At 41.9% G+C, this 23,739-nt stretch overlaps 1 protein-coding gene across 5 annotated transcripts in view; it reads right to left on the reverse strand.

Annotated features, from left to right (window-relative positions):
- The window catches only part of LOC102411974 (gamma-crystallin A), a 29,939-nt gene that overhangs the window by 1,439 nt on the left and 4,761 nt on the right, over positions 1 to 23,739 (reverse strand). Inside the window, exons 2-9 of one of the 5 annotated variants that reach the window (XM_006044594.4) lie at positions 23,100 to 23,181; positions 21,199 to 21,281; positions 19,394 to 19,481; positions 18,935 to 19,006; positions 8,064 to 8,151; positions 7,656 to 7,777; positions 1,099 to 1,370; positions 743 to 985 (exon numbers count right to left, since the gene is read on the reverse strand). In XM_006044594.4, the coding sequence (XP_006044656.2) occupies positions 743 to 985; positions 1,099 to 1,370; positions 7,656 to 7,777; positions 8,064 to 8,151; positions 18,935 to 19,006; positions 19,394 to 19,481; positions 21,199 to 21,281; positions 23,100 to 23,181 (1,050 nt within the window). Of the gene's footprint in view, positions 1 to 742; positions 986 to 1,098; positions 1,371 to 1,998; positions 3,571 to 7,655; positions 7,778 to 8,063; positions 8,518 to 18,934; positions 19,007 to 19,393; positions 19,482 to 21,198; positions 21,282 to 23,099; positions 23,182 to 23,739 lie in introns of those variants that run through there. The other 4 variants (XM_025278120.3, XM_006044595.4, XM_025278125.3 and 1 more) reach the window with 4 other exon arrangements.

Genomic DNA, 23,739 nt, shown 5'->3' on the forward strand with positions numbered 1-23,739 from the left:
CTTAATGAACAATTTTTCTGACCCTTGTAAGAAACTAGTTGATAATATCTGCTAAATACAGGGAGCCACTTGCAAGCAGACATATTGTTCCAGTTTCTAGATCTGTATGTCATAGAGAAGGTATTGAAAACAATTGCCAATACAGTCAGAATATGATATACCTATGTTGTTCTCCCATAGTCTGTCAGTATTTTTATTGTTAAGAAATAATGATACTCTGATAGTTTTTTTTTTTTTTTTACTTAACATGTGATTTTTATTTAGAAATTAGGGATCAGCTAGATGATACCAAATTCAGTTTTAGAAGCTATATCGTTGTGATTTCTTATGCCTAAAAACAATTTACCCATTTTTAATGCTGCTGCTGCTGCTAAGTCACTTCAGTCGTGTCTGACTCTGGGCGACCCCATAGACGGCAGCCCACCAGGCTCCCCTGTCCCTGGGACTCTCCAGGCAAGAACCCTGGAGTGGGTTGCCATTTCCTTCTCCAATGCATGAGAGTGAAAAGTGAAAGTGAAGTCGACTTCACTTTCACTTTTTAATGCTAAATGAGTTTAAATATTTCCCCATGACAGCACAGTAAAAAGGCATCTTTTTTCCCCCCCCAATGCTTGAGAGTTGGGCTTTGTTATTTTACTGTGAACACTAGTCCTGAGTTGAAAAAAATTGGCTTTTATGAACAGGAATTTATGGCCCTGGATCAGTGATGCTGTCACCCCAGTCGGGTTGAAGCAAGACTCACGTAAGGGATAGCGCGGCAGGAGCGGATGGAGTCGTTGAGGCCCATCCACTGCTGGTAGTCGGGGTAGTCGCCGCGCCGCAGGAAGTACTGGTGGCCCTGGTAGTTGGGGCGCTCATACAGCATCCAGCAGCCGCTGTCCACGCGGATGGAGTTACAGCGGCTGAAGTAGGGCTGCAGGTTGGAGTGGTCGCTGCTGCACTCGTAGCGGCGGCCCTGGAAGCCCCGGTCCTCGTAGAAGGTGATCTGCATGCAGGTGGAACATAAGGTGACAGCAGGAAGTCAGCTGCGAGATACACCCCCCTCCACAAACACCGTCCACACGCGGCAAGCATGGTCTGGGACCTCAGTTGGCTCACCTTCCCCATGGTTGTTGATAGCGGATGATCAGCATCCAGTCTGATGGGGACAAACGTGGCATCTGGTATATATAGCAGGACGGCTGCTGCGTTGGCAAGAACAACACAAAAGGGGCCTGGGGGTAGCATGTGAGGGGATTTCCGTGTCCTCTCTCTCCCCTTTTTTTTTCATTTGGGATCATGGGGCAGGGGGCTCTCATTTTCTCTGGGCTTTTCAGGTTGTCCTCACTCGTGCCAGTGAAAGGAATTGAGGTCAGCAGAGCCATTATGACCTTGGAGACAAAGGATGCACTTCTCAGCCTATGCAGGGCTCTAGAAATACATTACGTGCCCGGTATTTTGTACAGTTTGCCTATGGAAACTGCTGAGATGAGGTTGGTGGTTCCCCCTGGGGCGATGCGTGACAATCCTATGAATTCCAGAAGGACTTGACGTGCTAAGGGCAACCAAAAAAAAAAAATCTTCTAATTGAAAAACAATTTTACATTTCCTAACTTGCGTGCTAAGTTCAGTCGTGTTTGACTCTTAGTGACCCCGTGGACTGTAGCTGGCCAGGTTCCTCTGTCCATGGGGTTCTCCAGGCAAGAACATTGGTGTGGGTTGCCATGCTCTCTTCCAGTGTATCTTCCAGACCTAGAGATTGAACCCCCATCTCTACTGCTAACACAACCTGGGAAGCCCACATTTCCTAAATCACCTTGTCAGGATTATGTGGTTTTGATAAAAATATTTTGCATATGTTTACATAGGGAAGAAACAATTAGTGCATGTAGAAGCCTGTCAATCATAGCTATCAATGAATGGCAAGGTTACAGGTCTTCATTTTACGCTTTTATCTCTCCTTTTTGTTGTTTTCGGTTTCTTTAACTTTCTATTATGTACATATATATGACTTTTATGAGGTGAAAAAATAAAATCAACCTGTAAATGTTGAACTGTGAGGTGCTAGTGAAAGGCAGCAAATTTTATCAATAGCCACATCTTGTCTTGAGTTTTAACATCTCCCTTTGGGCTTAAATGACAGAGGTCTCCCAAGACTCTCTGAGACACTCCAAAAGCAGGAACATATCCAGGATCCTTTCATTCCCCTCTCCCCTCAACCCGTCTTCTAGGGTTGCTTTTTGTTTTCAAAACTGGTATCATGATTTGCCTGAGTTTCCCCTCCCTGAAGAATCACTGTTTCATAGGAAGACCCCAGGCAACTGTTTGAGAACCTTTTTCCCTTGCTGCCAGCCTATTGCTTTAGAAATACTCTTCAGATATGCAGGGGCAGAATATGACTCAATTCCCCATGCTTTGTCGTCCCATACATATGCAGAAAGATGAGATCAAACGTGGGTCCTGGTTCTTGACCTGTGGAAGGGAATCTAAAAGGACATCCAACTACAGCTGGCAATATGTCCACAATGCCATCTGTGAAAGTCTTCAGGCAGCATGTAAAGCAAAGGTGCAGATGTTATGAGGAAAGGCATCAATAGCTACAAAGAAAAACGTTCCCTTGCATGTGGCAGAGTTAGACCCCAGCCCCCAAGAAAAGCTGGGCAGAGTCCCGTGAAGTTCAACAGTGTACACAAGAACCAGAGGACAGACCTAATGCAGCAGGTCTACTGGTCAACCTTAGTTACAGCCTTAATTGAACCAGTGTGGAAAAGGCTGCCTTGGTCTTTCCAGCCACAATGCCACATTGAAATACACCACCACTTTGAACAAAAGTCAACAAACCACATGCCAGTTTTGGCACATGTTAAAGAAAACTGTTCTGTGTTAACAAAACCTTAAGATGGCATAACTTACACTCACGTTCATTTGGTCAAATTGCTACTGCTGCTGCTGCTAAGTCACTTCAGTAGTGTCCGACTCTGTGCGACCCCATAGATGGCAGCCCACCAGGCTGCCCCGTCCCTAAACTCAATTTATAATCAGCATTTTGAAAAGGTGTTGAAAGACTAGAATGTTTTCTTTTTCTAGTAGTCCTTGTGTTCTATTGAAAGAAAGCCTGTACTCATTTTTCTTTTAAGGCTTTATTGAAATGAGTTTAAATGTTTCCATGTGAGAACATAGTAAAGGCAATTGATGAAGGTTAATTTTATTTTGGATTGAAACTTTGGAAAACTGCCTCCTACTCCACTATTCTGCAATGTTCAGTGCTAAACATTTGTAAAATGTGCTGCAAAGTCAGCCTACTCTAACACAGAAATGGTATATATTCTCAGAATTCTCTAGCCACCCATCTTCCAGTCACAGTGAAGTAGCATAAGATATATACTTGCTATTAACCACAATATAACCAAATAACATGATTCTAAGATAAGAAAGCTCAACATCCAAAATAACACTTCAATGCACTTTGCATCAAAAGCTAATTGCAAAGAGAAATATGCTGGCAAGAGTTGCAGTTTTAAGATAATGGTTCCCTTCTTTCAGAGACTTTATTATGAACTCCCCTGGTGCAATTCCAAGTTTCTAAGTGACCTGCAGAATAAAAAGATGATTATGGTATCAAACACATCAGTTTAAAATGGACATGAACATTAGCTTTCAAGCTATAGGAGTTAAGATCAAATATCAGATACCAAGTTACTGACAAAGATGAGCTAAAATAAAAGTGAGTGCAAAAGAATTTCCATGGAATTCTTCTCAGACATTTGGAAATTGACTTATATTTCTCAATTAAGTATAATACATGATCCCACAGAGGGAAATTATTGGGTTAATAATACACTTTATAGTGTATTTCCTAAGAATAAAATTATTCCCTTAAATAACCACAGGATGGTTATTTGTGAATATTTTTTATTTTATTTTTTTTTGCCCTTGTTCTTTGTTCTTATTTGTCTTTCACTCTTTTTCTACCTTTCCTAGGATATGGTGTTACTCATACCCATTTTAACTAATAAATGAGCTATTAGTACCAAGCAGTACAAAAGAAATTTTGGAAACTGTTTTCCAGAATACCTGGATTTAAAAAAAAAATAATTCTTCTTTTCCCCTTATTTATTAAAGAAATTCAGTGACTGGAAATAAATAGAAAATTCTGAATAAGGCATTAATATCTTGCAGTTTAAAAGTGCTCATCAGCTAAAAGACATGATACAGTATCCATAAGGCATAAAAGAAAAGACTAAGAAGCTTAAACATAAATGAAAGATTTCTTCAAACAATAAACTAAAAAGGATTTTTCATACATTTGAAAACATTTTTTAAATTTATTTATCTATTTATTTTGGCTGTGCTGGGTCTTCATTACTGTGTGAGGTTTTCTCTAGTGCCAGTGAGAGGAATCTGCCCTGTCATCGTGGTGTTCAGGCTTCTCATTGCAGCGGCTTCCCTATTTTTAAGCACAGACTCTAGGACATGGGCTCAGCAGTTGTAGCTCTTGGGCTCTAGAGCACTGGCTCAGTATTTGTGGTCCATGGGCTTAGTTGCCCAGAAGTTGTGGCATCTTCCTGGACTAGGGATTGAACCCATGTACCCTGCATTGACAGGTGGATTCTGAACCACTGCACCACTGGGGAAGTCCTTTCATTCACTTAATAAACTATTTATTTTATTTACTTGTTGTTTCTAATCAGGTGTGCATGTGTTAATATGTATATTGATGTGTACATGTATGGCAAATATTAGAATTGAAAATTATTAACAGTTGTTACTTCTGAGGAGTAGGACAGGGGTGAGGGAAAGAGAGGATTCTTTTCCTTTTCACTGTGTAATTTGAAACTTTTACTGTAAGTACCACTATTTTAATTGAAAAATTCATTTGGAAAGTACATTACCCAAGAGTTGGAAAAGATGCCTGAAGTACACAAATATCAACAATAAAGCATGAAAAGCCCTCACAAATGTGGTTTTTGCTGCTTAGTTATCAAGAAGGGGCCGTGTAAGAGGGACTCATCTCAGGATCTGGCCTTACTGCAAGATGGACACTTATTCTGTTGACATGCCTGGGTTTACAAGCATCAGTTAACCTATGGGAAAAGCTGGTCCCCAGAAACGAGCCTCTCAATCAGTATGGACAGGGCACAGTGATTTGAGCACACTCAACTAAGGACCATTCACTTACTGCTAATTCACTAATCAGCAATAACTACTAAATATCTACTGCCTACAAAGCACTTTACATCCATGTGGGAAATAATAAGGGAATAAAAGATCTGCTTCCATCAAGAAGCCAACAGTCTTCAATGGTTATGAAAGAAAACATACAGGGAACGAAATTATATTTTCAAAATAACATTCCAATGAATAATCTTGAGAGCTAGATCTTCCGGACATAGGGTGCATAGATGAGCCTCTGAAACCACTGTTTCAGAGATCTGTTTTTTCATGATTAAGCTTAAAGTCTTGATTACTAGTGTGCGTGTGTGTGTGTGTGTGTGTGTGTGTGTGTGTGTGTGTGTGATTTCTGGAGTTGTTACTGTTTTCTTATTTTCTGTGTTCTGTTTTATTTCCTAAAGTTTGCTAGGACTTCCCTTGTGGCTCAGACAGTAAAGAATTCGCCTGAAATGCCGGAGACCTAGGTTCAGTCCCTGGGTTGGGAAGATCCCCTGGAGGAGGGCATGGCAACCCACTCCAGTATTCTTGCCTGGAGAATCCCCATGGACAGAGGAGCCTGGCAGGCTACAGTCCATGGGGTCGCAAAGAGTTGGACACAACTAAGCAACTAAGCATGCAAAGTTTGCTATTCCCAAACTCATATTTTTAAAATTATTACCTACTTCAAAAAGTAGATCTACTTCAAAAAGATCTTCAGTAACAAAGATATGGTTCTAGAAAAGCTATATCTTCAAGTCTCATTATTATTTGTTGTTTAGTCGCTAAGTCATGTCCAACTCTTTCACAAACCAATGGACTGTAGTCTGCCAAGTTCCTCAGTCCATGGTACTTTCCAGGCAAGAATAAAGCCATTTCCTCCTCCAGGGGATCTTCCTGACCCAGGGATTGAACCTTCATTACAGGCAGATTCTTTACCGTCGAGCCACCGGGGAAACCCAAATCTCATTATAGCAAATGTCTTTAAAGGAAAACTAAATATTTTGTAAATATTTCCTAATAACATTGTTGTTCCGCTACTAGAATAACACATATTAAAGGCGTAATATTCCCTGGTGGCTCAGACGGTAAAGCGTCTATCTATAATGCGGGAGACCCTGGTTCGAGTCCTGGGTTGGGAAGATCCCCTGGAGAAGGAAATGGCAATCCACTCCAGTACTATTGCCTGGAAAATCCCATGCACAGAGCCTGGTAGGCTACAGTCTGTGGGGTCGCAAAGAATCGGACACGACTGAGCGACTTCACTTTCACTTTCAATATGACCAAAGATTTCAGGCAGTTCTTAAAGCTATGATTTGCTATGATAAGATTATATTTCTAATCAGTCAATAGTTGGCCTCAGAAAACCTGAACAAATCCTGAGCCCTGTGTGACTCAGCCTACTGAGAGATTCACATTTAAAAATGCATAGTGTAGCAACCAAGCCACATAAAAAGGAATTAAAATTTTCACTTGTGTTTCTTGAATGCTCAGTAACTCAGTCATGTCTGACTCTTTGCAACCCTTTGGACTGCAGCCCACTGGGCTCCTCTATCCATGAGATTTTTCAAGCAAGAACACTGGAGTGGGTTGTCACTTTTTCCTCCAGAGGATCATTCCCTGCTCAGAGATTGAACCCACATTTCCTGTGTCTCTTGGGTTGCAGGTGGATTCTTTACCTGCTGAGCCATTAGGGAAGCCCCTGTATTTCCTGAAGCAAGCTCAATTCAGAACCTAGTGATTCTGTTTTCAAAATTCCTCTTTCCCTTTCCTACCTTAAAACCTCCAGCTGACCCAGAGTCTCTCATTCAACAAAATCCTAAAATATCCCAGCCACCCCTTCCCCCAAGCCTAAACGACTTTTCTGATTCTCTCCCTGCTTTTAATATATTGACCACCTTGGTCTCTCTGACTTTAAAATTTTCCTTTTCACTTTGTACATTATAATTGAGAACACAGTGTTGGAATGTCAAAGAACCCTCCTTGCTTTCTCCTTCCCTTCCAGCCTTGTCCATCCCTGACCATTATCTGAAGTCTGCAACATAAATGTCTAAGCAACCAGATAGGCAAGGCAGAAACAGCAGATACACAAAGCAGGCAAAGATAAAATTCTTGTTAGTAAGAAAGGGACCAAGCATAAGATATGAACACAGATTCTCTCCTCAACACTTTTACTTGAATCAACAGAATACTAGTTGGTTAACTGTGGTTAGTATTTCTTAAATGATGAAAAGATAATAATGGTCAATATTTAGGAGTTAACTTGGTTTTAATTCCTTAAGACCCATAATATCAGTTAATTATTCAGCGACCTTAAGAGGTAAGTACCATTGTTCTTCCCATTTTACAGAGAAGGAAACTTAAGGCCCAGACAAGTTAAGCAACTAGCCTAAAGTCACACAGCTGATAAATAATGGGCTTTAGTTTCAAAGCCAGAACATCTAACACCCAAAGGGCTAGACTTTTAACTATAAGTACTCCCCAAACACCTGGTATCAGTTTGGTTCAATTTGCATGTTTAGACCTACTTTGTCCTTCGGCTGTATGTCCAAAGATAAATTTTTTGATGATTTCCATTCCATGGCATTTGCTTTCCTTGTAGAACTGCTGGTGGTATTTTTGTTCATTGCTGCCCTTCTTAGCTTGACACCTAGGGATGCATGAGGTAGTCATATCTGTATTAAACTATTTTTTAAAATAAGTCCACCCTTGGTTTTAGATTCTTCCCTGCTAGAGTCCTCTGCTTCCACCAACAAAAGGTCTGAGAAATGACTTCCCTGATTTCAGAAGGGAAATCAAGTCATAAACATTCCTGATTCTTTTAAATTCCCCCAGACAGAAAGATGTTATTACCAGAACAACTTTGACCTCACTTTGTACGTGTATCTCTGAGTTTTACTTAAATTTCTCTAAGATACAGAAGTAAACAGGCTTACTCTGTTTGCTGGCATATTCTGCGGCTTTGGGTGCTGTTAACATGGCAAAAGGGTGCAAGGAGAGGCGGAGGGGTGGAGCTCGGGGTACCTGAAAGGAAAACAGACCTACTTTTAAAAGCTGTACCCACTTTGTGCTGTAAGCAGCTGTTGGTTATAGCACTTGTCTCAAGACTTGGCCTGTCTCCCCGACCCATCTTCCTGACACATGACTAGCAGTTGAGGATCATCTTCCGTGGGTCATGCGCCTTTCCGTGCTGCCTTTGGTGGCCATTCTTTGCCTAGAATGGTCTTTCACAAAACTGTGCTCTTCAGGTGGCTCCCTTTACCTGGAATAGCCTTTTCTTCCTCTTTTGCCTCAAGGCACCTACTTTTCCTTTAAGATGTGGCTCAAATATCACCTTTTCTGAGAAACTGGTCTAGTTGTCTCCCCAGCTTCCTGCTTCCTTGCTGGCACCCTCCTAACCCATCCTAAGGCCAAATTATGGACTCACTCATCTGTGAATGCAAAGCACATTAACACATAGAACACCCCCAGTGGTGATAGTTAATAACCCACAGTCCATTGCACCGCATTGGAAACTCAAGGTTAGGACTGTCTCGTCAGTCTTTCATTCACGCAATAAGTTTCTAGTGAGCACTATGGAAGGCAGGCCCTGTTTTAGGAAGCTGTGGTTGGTAAGACAGACAAGGTTCCTGCCTTTCCAGGGCTGAGTGAGGAGAAAAGAACAATAAACTATTAGATAACCAGGTTCATCATACATTGTGACAAATTGAATCAACTAAACAACAGGTTGTGCTAACAAGTCATTAGGCAACCATCGCTTCAGACAGAGAGGACAGAAAACATGGATTATACAATAAATGTTCTCTTTATAGATGGAACGGTTTATAGTCTCCTCAGCTGGGCCCGTCTAGATTTGATCTCAGTCTTTTTTTTTTTTTAATGTGGACCATTTTTGAAGTTCTTATTGAATTTTTTACAATATTGTTTCTGTTTTATGTTTTGGTTTCTTAGACACGAGGCTTGTGGGATCTTAGCCCCCCAACCAAGGCTAGAACCTTAACCCCCTGCACTGGAAGGAGAAGATTACTAGGGAAGTTCCTGACCTCAGGCTTTTATTGAAATGGTAAGTGTATTTATTGAGAGTTTGTGTCATATCCAGCCTTGTAAAGAATTAAATATAAGCATGAATGATGGCTTCTAACCTCAAGAAGCAAGAATACTGGAGTGGGTTGCCCTGTTGTCCTCCAGAGGATCTTCCCAACCCAGGGATCGAACCCAGGTCTCCTTCACTGCAGGCAGATTCTTTACCATCTGAGCACCAGGGAAGTCCATGAGTACAGGAGTGGTAGCCTATCCCTTCTCCAGGGGATCTTCCCTACTGGGGAAGATCAAATCAAACTGGGGTCTCCTGAATTACAGACAGGTTCTTTACCAGCTGAGTTGGCTCAGATGGTAAAGAAGCTGCCTGCAATGTGGGAGACCTGGGTTCTATCCCTGGTTCAAGAAGATCCCCTGAAGAAGGAAAAAGCAACCCACTCCAGTAGTCTTGCCTGGATAGTCCCATGGACAGAGGAGTCTGGCAGGCTGCAGTCCATGGGGTCATGAAGAGTCAGACACGACTGATCAACCAAACCATGCATGACACACAAAATCTCAAGAAGCATGTAATCTATTCCGAAAGATGACCGAGAACAAAGAAAGTAATTAAAAGGAGGCTTTGTATCTGTGTTTAGCAAAGATAGGTGTGATAACATCCCTGCAGGATGATACATGCCTTGTGTAAGAAAGAAATCTGGCTTGCACAGCGTCTTGATGCATTTCGAATTCCTTGTTGTCCAGTGGTTAGAACTTGGCACTTTCATGCTGTGGCCTACATTCCAGAGAACTAAGATCCCACAAGCCCAGTGATGCAGCCAAAAAATAAAAAGACAGGCCTTTCATGCTTTAGTTTCCCTGTCCACTGGGGAAGAAAAAACCCGAGTATTTTAAAGGTCACTTCCAGTTCACATATCCTGTGACTCCTGATAATTGATAACTTATGCAAGCAGTTAATGTAGCTCTCTCTGTGGTTTATAAGAAAAATTATTTTACAAGTAGGATAACATTGAAGTCCTAAACCTAGAGTTAGCCATATGTTCTTTTTTTTTTTCCCTTCAAAGTTACTGATTGATACCTTCATCGTACTACTCAGCTAGGGAGTAACAGAGTTGGGACTGGACACCGGTCTGTTGGTCTCTGAAGAGCTTGCTTTGAATTTTGGATGCAAGTTTGAGTGAAGAGGAGTGATGGGTGGTCAGACACTGTGGTGTGGCTTCATGAAGAGAGGAGGAAAGAAGAGATTCTGATATTCTCTAGTTACCTGTCTGTCTTTTTCCTCTTTCTGTCCAGTGTTTCACTCTTTACCTCCTTTTCCTTTTCCCCTCTTTTTCTGTCAAATGGAACTGCAGAATATTTCTGTTGCTTGCTTTATTTGTCAAAGGAAGGTTTATGCTCCTTTTCCTTCAGTTTGAAAATGCGTAGAATCTCTTACATGTATCTGAATCTAACTTCAGATCACTCCAGTATTCTTCATCCATGGAGAATACCATGGATGGAGGAGCCTGATGGGCTACAGTCCATGGGATCACAAACAGCAGACACAACTGAGCGACTAACACCTTCACCACCTTCATTTTCAACTGCAAATAATCATCACATGTGAAGTTCTTAATTTTTTTTTCTCCTATGGGTCCAAGTTTCTCAGCAGAAAAACGGCTCCCTGTCAGCAAAAAAATTCCCTCTCAGGAGTAGAACTAGAAGCTTGTATTGTATTAACAGAATTGAACAATTCTGGGTCCTTGATGGCTTTCTGTCACCAGGTGGCAGCAGATAGTCCTGAAAAAAAGCTATCAGCCCACACAGTACCCGTGTGGTGCACGCTAACTCACTCAGTCGTGTCCCACTCTGTGTGACCCCACGGACTGCAGCCAGCAGGCTCCTCTCTCCATGGGGTTCTCCAGGCAAGAATACTGGAGTGAGTCGCCGTGCCCTTCTCCAGGGGATCTTCCCAGCCCAGGGTTTGAACCTGTGTTTCTTATGTCTCCTGCATTGGCAGGAGGGTTCGTTTCCACTAGTGCCAACTGGGAAGCCCCAAGTGGCCAGTTCTAGCGGCCAAAAATTCTACATAATCTGATTAGTGTTCAACAGGGCTTTAAGCTTTTGCTTGGGAAGGATTTTAGCTGTTGCTTAGGAGACACTGTATCTGGAGGAATCAGTTTATTCATACACATGCAGCCATTAAAAAAGAACTTTATCAACTATTTTTTTTAAACTACCCCACCTTGTAGTTAAATCCAGTTTTTGTTTATTTTTTTATTTTTAAATATAAATTTATTTCTTTTAATTGGAGGCTAATTACTTTACAATATTGCATTGATTTTGCCATACATCGACATGAATCCGCCACGGGTATACGTATGTTCCCCATCCTGAACCCCCCTCCTACTTCGCTCCCCATAACGTCCCTCTGGGTCATCCCAGCGCACCACCCCCAAGCACCCTGTCTCAAGCATCGAACCTGGACTGGCGATTCATTTCACATATGATAATATACATGTTTCAGTGCCATTCTCCCAAATCATCCCACCCTCGCCCTCTCCCACAGAGTCCAAAAGACTGTTCTATACAAATCCAATTTTTAAAAATTATGTTAGACTCTTAAGGACTGTTTTAAAGTCACTCTCACAATTTAATCTTTGAAATACTATGTGTTCATTAAGAGGGCCTGGTAACTCCTTGTTTAAGATGTAGAGGAAGGTACCTGCATAGAGCTGATGTGCAGCTGCAAGGAAAGGCCTGAGCTGGCGTCCTGGAGGCAGGGAGGACCTTGTGAGGTCCACAGGGTAGAGGACCCTCAGATGCTTGTATCTGTAGCTGAAATCATATCATACCCTTTGTGATAATTTATCTAAAGTAGGCAAAGTTTATGTTTTAGTAAGGGGTTTCCCTGGTGGCTCAGTGGTCAAGAATTCGCCTGCCAGTATAGGAAATGAAGGTTTGATCGCTGGGTCAGACAGATCCCCTAGAAAAGGAAATGGCAACCCACTCCAATCATCTTGCCTGGGAAATCCCATGGACAGAGGAGCCTGGAGGGCTACAGTCCATGGAGTCACAGAGAGTCAGACACATAACTAAACAACAACAACATGTCTTAATAATACAGTGGATGCTTGATGAGCTCTTTGATTTTTGAATGTTTAGAGAAGTGGTCCTTAACTAGCTGTGATTTTTGCCTCTTAGGGGATACATGGCAACACTGAAAGACATTTTTAGATGTCACATCAAGGGGCAGGCATGGGAAGCTATTGGCATCTAATGGGTAAGAGGAGGGAAGGGGGCAGGGCACAACTTTTGAAAGAATGACATAGCCTGAGGACACAGCATAAACTGATTACAATCAAATAGGTCCAAGATAGCAGACAAGTCAACTTCAACTAGACCTTGATCCTCAATCAGCAAGCTAAATAACACACCCAGGGGTGCCATGCAGTTCCAGTTCAGTTCACTTCAGTCGCTCAGTCATGTCTGACTCTTTGCGACCTCATGGATTGCAGCACACCAGGCCTCCCTGTCCATCACCAACTCCTGGAGCTTACTCAAACTCATGTCCATCAAGTCGGTGATGCCATCCAACCATCTCATCCTCTGTTGTCTCCTTCTCCTCCTGCCTTCAATCATTCCCAGCATCAGGGTTTTTTCAAATGAGTCAGTTCTTTGCATCAGGTGGCCAAAGTATTGGAGTTTCAGCTTCAGCATCAGTCCTTCCAATGAATATTCAGGACTGATTTCCTTGAGGATTCAGTGGTTTGATCTCGTTGCAGTCCAAGAGACTCTCAAGAGTCTTCTCCAACACCACAGTTCAAAAGCATCAATTCTTTGGTGCTCAGCTTTCTTTATAGTTCAAGTTTCACATGACCACTGGAAAAACCAAAGCTTTGACTAGACAGACCTTTGTTGGCAAAGTAATGTCTCCGCTTTTTAATGTGCTGTCTAGGTTGGTCATGACTTTTCTTTCAAGGAGCAAACGCCTTTAATTTCATGGCTGCAGTCACCATCTGCAGTGATTTTGGATCCCAAAAAATAAAGTCTCTCACTGTTTGCATTGTTTCCCCATCTATTTGCCATGAAGTGATGGAACCAGATACCATGATCTTAGTTTTCTGAATGTTGAGCTTTAAGCCAACTTTTTCACTCTCCTCTTTCACTTTCATCAAGAGGCTTTTTAGTTCTTCTTCACTTTCTGCCATAAGGGTGGTGTCATCTGCATATCTCAGGTTATTGATATTTCTCCCAGCAATCTTGATTCCAGCTTGTGCTTCATGCAGTCCAGCATTTCTCATTATATACTCTGCATATAAGTTAAATAAGCAGGGTGATAATATACAGCCTTGACATACTCCTGTCCTGATTTGGAACCAGTCTGTTGTTCCATGTCCAGTTCTGACTGTTGCTTCTTGACCTGAGTACAGATTTCTCAGGAGGCAGGTCAGGTGGTCTGGTATTCCCATCTCTTGAAGAATTTTCCAGTTTGTTGTGATCCACACAGTCAAAGGCTTTGGCATAGTCAATAAAGCAGAAATAGATGTTCTTCTAGAACTCTCTTACTTTTTTGGTAATCCAACGGATGTTGGCAATTTGATTTCTGGTTCCTCTGGCTTTTCTAAATCCAGTTTGAAGATCTGGAAGTTCATGGTTCATGTACTGTTGAAGCCTGGCTTGGAGAATTTTGAGCATTACTTTGCTAGCGTGTGAAATGAGTGCAATTGTGTGGTAGTTTGAACATTCTTTGGCATTGCCTTTCTTTGGGATTGGAATGAAAACGGACTTTTTCCAGTCCTGTGGCCACTGCTGAGTTTTCCAAATTTGCTGGGATATTGAATGCAGTACTTTGACAGCATCATCTTTTAGGATTTGAAATAGCTCAACTGGAATTCCATCACCTCCAGTAGCTTTGTTTGTAGTGATGCTTCCTAAGGCCCACTTGACTTCGCATTTCAGAATGTCTGGCTCTAGGTATGTGATCAGACCATCGTGATTATATGCAGTTCCAAGGAACCATCAAAGGACTAAAAGGTGGGGGGTGGCCCAATTCCTGGAATTCTCCACTCTTCCCCAAAATAGTTAGAGTAATCCTACCACTCATTAGCTTATGAAATTACCAACCCATAAAAACTAACCACACCACATTTCAAGGCGGCTGTACTTACCCTCTGCGATGGCCCACATTCTGTCTGTGGAGTGTGCTTCTCTCTAAATAAATCTACTTCTTACCTATCACTTTGTCTCTCACTGGATTCTTTCTGAGATGAGACATCAAAAACCTGAGCTTCATTAGGTCCTGAAACCAGGTACTGTGGGTTTTGACTGGGTTCAAGTTCTAGCCATACGGGTTAGAGTTCAAAACCAGGTTTTGGCTGGATTCTAGTCCCAGCCATGTGGGTTAGAGTCCCAAGCAGGGTTTTGGCTGGGTTCGAGTCCCAGCAGATGAGTTCAAGTCCTGATCTGAGGTAAACAGTTTCAGGTGGAAGCCAAGAATTCTGCTAAACAGCTCACAATGCACTAAACAGCCCCAACTCTACCCCCTACACACAAATTATCTGGTTCAAAATGTTGAGAAACCCTGATTTAGAGGAATATGGAGGGAATCAGATACACCCCCAACCCTCCGAGTACAAGAACCTTAACCATAGCTATTGTTTTGAGGTTACCAGATGCCAACCACTAAGGGCTTTACTGATGTAACTCACCTCATTTCCCATAGCAATCCCAGCTTCTGGCTCCTGCTTCTACAAATGAAATCGAGGCTGATAGAGTTTAGAGTTTAGGCTCCACACCCTGGAGCCTGATCCTCCAAATTTTGCCTATAAAAGCTTCTTCCCTGAAACCCATGGGGAGTTTGGGTCTTTAAGCATAAACTGCCCTGTTCTCCTTTCTTGGCCCTGTAATAAACCTATCTCTGCTCCAAACTCTGATGTTTTGGTTGTTTGACCTCACTTGGTATCAGGCACTTGAACTTGAGTTTGACAAAACCCCCTTTCTGAGGATATGATTTATTTTCCTTCAGAGCTGGTCATTATGTAGTCTATGTTGTCAACTACAAATTGGCACTTGCCAAGGGCATTTGCCATCTACCTCTGCGGAGACTGAACCCTGTGTTGCTGCAGCTGTTGAACTTCGACACACCCTGAAGGGAGTTCAAGGGTGGAGAGTGAAGCACTCTGTGCTTCAGAGAAACTGGTGGTACAGGTCTTTAGATAGATATTTTTAGGAACTGATTTCATGATCCCAATCCTGACATCTCTTTATATCTAGAAAAGCACTAAATCTTTTCATGGAGACATCAGCTCCTCTTGACTAGCAGAAATCTTTTGTAAAGTAAACATTTGATTGCATTGAACTCCCCCTTCACCAAAATCTTATATATTGACCTTCCCCCACTACCTCTTTGGCGCAGTCTCTCAGAGCTATCTGAGGTGCTGTCTCCTGGGCTGCAGTCCTCATTTGCCCCCAATAAAACTTAACTCACAATTCTTACATTGTGCATCTTTTTAGTGGACAAACAGAACTGGACATGGAACAACTGACTGGTTCAAAATTAGGAAAGGAGTATGTCAAGGCTGTATATTGTCACCCTGTTTATTTAATATATATGCAGAGTTGTTGTTGTTTTTATTCAGTCACCCGGTAGTGTCCGACTCTTTGCGACCCCATAGACTGCAGCACTCAAGGCTTCCCTGTCCCTCACCATCTCCTGGAGTTTGCCCAAGTTCATGTCCATTGCACTAGTGATGCCATCCAGCAATTTCATCCTCTGATGCCCTCTTCCTCTGCTCTCAATCTTTCCCAGCATTGGGTCTTTTCCAGTGAGTCAGCTGTTTGCATCAGATAACTAAAATACTGGAGCTTCAGCTTCAGCATCAGTCCTTCCAGTGAGAATTCAGGGTTGATTTCCTTTAGGATTGACTGGTTTGATCTCCTTGCTGTCCAAGGGACTCTTAGGAGTCCTCTCTAGCACCACAGTTCGAAGGAATCAATTCTTTGGTGCTCTGCCTTCTTTACCATCCAGCTCTCACAACCATATGTGACCACTGGTAAGACCATAGCCTTGACTTTACAGACTTCTGTCAACAGAGTGATGTCTCTGCCTTTCAGCACACTGTCCAGGTTTCTCAAAGCTTTCCTGCCAAGAAGCAAGTGTCTTCTGATTTCATGGCTGCAGTCGCCAACCCAGTGATTTTAGAGCCCAAGAAAAGAAACTGTGTCACCACTTCCACCTTTTCCCCTTCTATTTGCCATGCAGCAATGGGGCCGGATGCCATGATCTTAGTTTTTTCACTATTTAGTTTTAAACTGGCTTTTTCACTCTTCTCCTTCACCCTCATCAAGAGGTTCTTTAGTTCCTCTTCACTTTCTGCCATTAGAGTGGTATCATCCGCATATCTGAGGTTGTTGATGTTTCTCCCACCTATCTTGATTCCAGCTTGTAATTCATCCAGCCCGACATGTTTGCAGAGTACATCATGCAAAATGCCAGGCTGAATGAACCACAAGCTGGAATCAAGATTGCTGGGAGAAATCAACAACCTCAGATATGCAGAGGGTACCACTTCAGCTTCCCTATAGGTATATACATACATACATATATATATATATACACACACATACACATATATTTATATTCTTTTTAGGTTCTTTTCTTATAGGTTGCTACAAGATATTGAATATAGTTCCCTGTGCTATATAGTAGGTCCTTGTTAGTTATTGATTTTATATATATTAATGTGTATATTTTAATCCCAAACTCCTAATTTATCCTTCCCCACTCCCCTCCATTTTGGCCTCTTTAATGAATCTGGTTTATCCAAGCTACTTGAACAGCCATGTTTGCAAACCTGCTTGATAGATAACCCTTCTAAGACTGGAGGGCTTCATGGTGCCATTCCTTCCAGGATGTGATTTTCCATATTTGTCCTCTGGTCACTTGAGTTGAGACCAAGCAACTAGATCTGCCTACCGCCTGCCTTTATCCTCTGCTAGGCAAAGAAGATGAAGGGAAGAAAACACAATGTCTGAAACAGAGGGACTTGGGCTCAGATATTTATATGTATGTGTTGAAGGGGGTGGTTTGAAAGGAAAGCCCAAATAGGGGAAATCCTAGAAGTGAGAAATCTGCAGGAAAAAAATCAAACAGGATTAAAGCAGTGTGGTTTGCTTGACTCTCTAAGAAAACAAAAAAAAGTAGTCTTTCTTCAAAAGCCAAGAAGAGCTTGGTGTCTGAGGAGCATCAGTCTTGGGGTGGCTTATACCTCAACCAAGGAAGCATGTCAGCTCCAATATGAGATATGAAATCTATGAGAAAGTGATTTTTTCAGACTTACCCACCCTTGTATCCCTGCACCTACGACTATAACAAATGAATGAATGAATGGAAGAGTTGAAACCAGAGAGATCAGAGAGGGGGTGCTGATTTCCTCCATAATCCAGGGAATTTGAGTCTCAAGACCAGGCCAGCTTACATATGGACTAAGGTGAGAGGACCATTGGATTCAGTTATGATACTTCTGAGTAAATGCAGGAGTCCTAAGGTGGCCCTGGTAGACTCCTGACTTTATATGACCCCACTGTTTGCAGAATGGTCTGCAGGTAAGACAGCAAGGCAGGTGGTGTTCCTGTGGCCGCAGCCCTGCCCCTGCCCTGGCCTCCCTTCCAAACCCTGGTGGGGACAAGGGAAGTGAAAGTGGGAGCAGAAGGCCTTGTGTGGGTTCTCCTGGCTTCCCTCCCTGACTTCCTCCCACTCCACACCGCTGCCCGACCCTGCCCACCCCATCTGCCCTTTCTTCTTCTTCTCTTTTCTAGAGGTTTTCCAAAGGCAAAGGGATCATCAGTTCACCTCTAAATAGAAGCCTATATTTCAAATGTTTAGTAAATGTTTATATATTCATAAATAGCAAAACCTGAACTAATAGTAAAGATAATTCAGAATACTCTGGGCTATTTGTTTTCTATTTTTCAAGATTAGTATATGGAAACCCAAAGACGGGAAGGGACACAGTCAGAACTCAACCTGGACTCCCTGATCTTTAGTACTTCAACTGGACTGAATTCCAAGCAGTCTTGTGGAAAGGAGAAATGTGGCAGCAGTAAACTAGATAATTTCTCATGAGAATGAACATTGCAGATCTTGTCCTAGTTCTAGAAGTTATGGTACATCATACAAGAGGAGCACTTGGATTTGCCAGACCCATATTATGAAAAGTGTAAGTGAGAACTTTTGTTAATGCAGAACAGAGACAGCATCTAGACTTTAAGCTGCTCAAGTGGCTGCCTCTATTTATGAATTAATAAAATGCATTTGCTATTATGAGTATAGGCCTCTATGTAGTGAAAGCATCTTAGATTTATTATTCAAGTAGGAGAAGGCAATGGCAACCCACTCCAGTACTCTTGCCTGGAAAATCCCACGGACGGAGGAGCCTGGTAGGCTACAGTCCATGGAGTCACTAAGAGTCGGACACGACTGAGTGACTTCACTTTCACTTTTCACTTTCATGCATTGGAGAAGGAAGTGGCAACCCACTCCAGTGTTCTTGCCTGGAGAATCCCAGGGACGGGGGAGCCTGGTGGGCTGCCATCTATGGGGTTGCACAGAGTCAGACACGACTGAAGCAACTTAGTAGCAGTAGCAGCAGCAAGGTATAATTACATTTGGTTTTATATATTTTGATATGAAGCTGTTATTTCATGCCTGAAAATACAATACTATCAATTTATAAAATAAAGAAATTCTCTCTAAAATTCCATTATGTTGATAGTCTCAGGTCATCCTTACCTTGGCAGCACCAGAACTGGAAGAAGAGCCAGCCCCATAAATTTTAAAGACTTCCTCAATTGGGATACTGTTCTGTTAAACAACAAAATAATAACAAAAATATATTATCATATCATGACTTTTCTTTTATTGTAAAATAAAACTATTACAGCTCCTGCACATTCAGTACCTTGCCTGGAGAGCATGGGCACCAGATAAATAACTTTAAAATAAATGGATAAGTCAGAGTATCCTAACATCAATTATTTATGTGTTATTTTTTCCCTTAAATACATATTTTTTTACAATATAATATAGAAGTCAGTCTTTTTATTAACCTTTAAAAATGAAAAATTTAATTTCAATAAATTTTAAATACTTAGAAACATTGGTTGAAAAATAAAATAAGTATTCTTTAATATAAAATGCACATTATAGATGCAAAATCTTCATAGATGCAAATAATATTCTTTTCCTTACCATTAAGATTCCAGCATAAGATGATAAAATCATTGCTTCTCGTTCTCTGTGGTTTGGATATATGGGTCTACCCCGAAATGACATTTTCCTAAGGGGGAATATGAATAAGAATGGAGGGTTTATTCTTGTTCTTTTTAACAAGAATTTTTGACAAGGTTGTGATGATAATCATAAGTAATAAACAATAGCCAATGGCTGCTTGCTATGCATTTATTCACAAAACTGGTATGCTTAATCCATCATCGGCAAAGTATACACTGACTTTTGAATCTTCCAACAGTGGTGATGAATTTACCCTCATCTACCCATGTTTCCACAGGTATCAAACCCCAGAGGAGTGGCCACTATGGTGGACAATTGTGGTTTTACCAACCCATATCCTTTCCTGTTCTTGTGGCAATCGCCTGGGGGTAACTGCCTTCCCCCTGTGTAAGCCTATAAAGCTTCCCCCCATATAAGCTTCTAGGGGCGTGATGATGCCCCTAGATTCCAAGGATTCCAAGGATGGAAAACACGCTGTGGACTAATTTAGCCAGCATGTTCTCTCCCTCACTCCACCCCCAGATAAGTCAGAGCAAACAGTGCCATTGAGACACAGTTCTGTGCTTTTTAAAAATCCATTCTCCCCTGGCCTGACTGTTGTGATAAAGTAGGCTAAAACTAGAAATAGTGTCCACTCAGAGGAAATAGCCAAGAGGTAGATCCTGATGACCTGGTTTGAGTTTTGAATTAAGCCATGCCTGATGCCACTCTACCCATGGACTTTGCAGATACAGAGGCAATAAATCTCTCCTCCTTTTCTTTTCTTTTTTATTTTTTCCTGCTGAAGTCCATTCAAATTGGATTTTCTGCTTATTGCAACTAAATACTAACTGATCCAACCATTTAGCCCCAGGTGTGTGTTCTAAAGCAACAGAGCAGAAAAAAAACAACTGGCCTCTTGAACAAGGGATTCAATCCTGGCGTCATCAGTTTCATGTTCTTTCTAGCTGAATGAGTCTGCCTGGCACATACAGGTGTGGTTAGTCGCCCAGTCATGTCCAACTTTCCATGACCCCATGGACCATAGCCTGTCAGGCTCCTCCATCCAGGCTTTTCCAAACAAGAATAATGGAGTGGGTGTCATTTCCATCTCCAAGGGATCTTCCTGACCCAGGGATCAAACCCATGTCTCTTATGCCTCCTGTATCGGCAGGCTGGTTCTTTACCACTATCGCCACCTGGAAAGCCCCACATTTGGGAGAAAATGCCAATAATCCCGGCAAGCATTAAAACAGTGGTGATTCAAACTGCCTAGCTCAGGTACACATCTGGTTAAATGCTTAAGAAGTTATGTTTGATGGTCCTTGGGAAAAGATTGCAGCTTTACCCAAAAACCTGATCATTTTTTAAAAAATCAAGGCATGTACACAATAAAGCACAGTTATATTTCTAAGACAAAACATCTTACGCAAGAAAGATCTGTGTCTGACCGAAACCAATTCACAGGGGTGCAAAATATGTAAGCAGGGATAAGACTTCCTCAAACTGACGACTGTGAGATTTTTTTCAGGTTTCTAGCTGGAGACATGGAGAAGGAAATGGCAACCCACTCCAGTGTTCTTGCCTGGAGAATCCCAGGGACGGGGGAGCCTGGTGGGCTGCCTCTGTGGTCGCACAGAGTTGGACATGGCTGAAGTGACTTAGCAGCAGCAGCTGGAGACAAATACTCCATAGTATTTTCAAATCAGAGTGCCTTGTGATAAATTTCCTCTGTCATTACTCGTTTAAAAAAAAAAAAAAGGAACAAGGAGTATTCAACTTACACTTTCTCCCACTCCAGCCAAGTTAAGTCTTCTGAGTGATCCAGCCATTGCAAAGCAACATTGATGGCCAAGTCATAGTGTGCCTGGAAGCAGGGAGCACAGAGAACAAAGGAACAGGCTAAGGCATTGACTGAAGCTCACCCTGGCAATGACAATGGCACTGCTAAGCCTGTTCTAATCTTTTGTCATGTCCACAACAGTGAGGATCACCAGCTGTGTCCCGTAACCTGATGCTCAGATAGAAATAACTAGTGTTCTTCCGGCATTACATTTAACCCCCCACGAGACAAGTGTGTGTGTGTGTTGGGTGGGTGGGTGGACGTGCCTGAAATGATTGATAGATCCATGAAATACTAAATTGGGAATCAGGGAATCTGGGTTCAAATCTAGGTTACTGCTAACAACTCATGGTACTATATCCTTGGGTGAGCCATTGCTGTTCTCTGGGCCTCAACTTCCTTGAATTATAAAATAGAAAAAGGGGAAGGTAGAGAAAGAGGGACATAGAGAACAATTTCTAATTTTGGTGTAACATCAGAAATGTGCTCCCAGGGTCACAGAGGAGGTGTGTCCACCTGATGAGTTGGGGGAATCCCTAGAGACTCATAAAAGAGGCTTCGGCAGAGCTGGGCTTGAAGGATGAGGAGAATTTCCATAGGTGAAGGACCTCCTAGGCAGAGGGTCCAGGGGATGCAAGGAACTGGAGGTAGACTTGGGTAAGTGACTTGTCTTCTATGTGCTAAAAAGCTAAGGACCAAGTCAGAGTTCATTCTTATCATATTGACCACATTTTCCCGGTCATTTCTAAGTGTATTCACCATTTATCTGTCAAATCATTCCTTCTCAGTTTGACGAAGAAAGGTCAGTTTTGTTTTTGTGTTTGTAGATGATTTCCAAGGTTCTAGGTAATCTTAACATTCTCTAAAAGGTGTAACAATGTAATTATTTCTTTCAGGGGCTGAACCAAACTGAAAAGAGAAAGAAAGAAAAAGAGAGAAAAGGAAGGAAGGAGGGAGGAAGGGAAGGAAGGGAGAAAAAAAAGAAAGGCAGAATTCACTTGTTAAAACCTAATCGGAAGATTGATGCCTGGAGAGGTAGACCTGTTATCACCCGTTTGCTCATTAGAAAGGCACATCTCCAGCCCCACCCCAGACCTCCCGAATCAAAAAGGTCTTGGAATAAGACCTCATTAAAGTTTGACCAGCACTTGTCTAATCGATTTAATTTCTCTATTTAATACATGCATAGAGAAGTAGTTTAGAACATGAAACCTTCCTTAACTGCTCATTCAGTACCAGGGAAATCAGACAGGGATGGGCGAGAGGAGGGGGAGACACGTGGTCCTGCCTCCTCATTAGTGCAAGAACAGTAAATGGGTAGCATAAAAAGGCTGAGGGCTTACTAATCTCTTTTGAATTAGATCTCTTCACAGCTTCTTTAATTCATGTGAAGTAAATTTGATTACATAGCATGAATCTGAGTTTCAACAGGTATAATAACAGGAATTTAGGATTATTCAATTACTTGGTTTTCTCCATGAATAGTAACAAATTATGACATTTGAGAACTTTACAATAGTAGTTTAATCTCATCAAAAGGCGTTTAACATCATGGCTGTCATACTTTTAATTGTATACTCATTTTGCTTTTTTTATCTTTTCTCTCATAAAAGTAAATAAATAGCGAAAGTCTCATGACTTTTTACTTTCTCATTCTTCTTGCTTTCAGTTTAATGGGTTGAAAAGACCACATGGACAATCCTAGGATGACAGATGAGAAAGAGGAAATTCTGGGGGAAGGGGATCAAGATTAGCCTCATTTATGATGGACATTAGATCCTGTTCCTCCCTGTAACACACATATGACACAGATGTGATTCGCAGCAGTATGCCTTTCTTTACCATATCATCTAGAAAGGTGAGTTGCCTTCTTCCTTTTGGGTCAAACTCATTCTCCCGAAGTCTGATGCCAATATAATCTCCCCTTAAAAACAAGAGAGCAGGATTGAACTAGCAGGAATGACACAGAATCACGGTCTGCTGAAGATTCCTCCCCAATTCCTCCCTCCTCCACCAAATACAAGAGAAGTCACCGATGGCTCTGGTAGCTGAATCAATATTCATTTTGATTTAAACAGCCATTCTGCAACCCTGCAGATTTAAAGTGTCCAGCCATAATGAACAAATAAAACTCACATAGAACTGAATTTCCAGGAAAGCAGGGAGTATGATAAACCCTCAATAGGCAGAACAGATATTACAAAACCAAAAGGATTGAGACCCCCTCTTTGAAGATTCCCCTGCTGCCCTTGACTCCTCCTTTGAAGAGTCGCCTGCTGTCCTTGCTAAATTCAGGCAGAATGTCTAAAGTTGATAACTTCCAGATATATGATATGCCATACAGATATGTTAGTTAGCTTGAAGGCTTTTTTCCCCCGTTAGAATGCAAATACCATTAGGAGGGTTAGACATAAAAACGTATTAGTGATTCCACTTTAGTGTATACTTATCAGGTCCTTCCCTAATGGACTTTTAATAAGGG

Source organism: Bubalus bubalis, chromosome 2, assembly GCF_019923935.1.
Source record: "Bubalus bubalis isolate 160015118507 breed Murrah chromosome 2, NDDB_SH_1, whole genome shotgun sequence".
Lineage (NCBI taxonomy): Eukaryota > Metazoa > Chordata > Mammalia > Artiodactyla > Bovidae > Bubalus > Bubalus bubalis.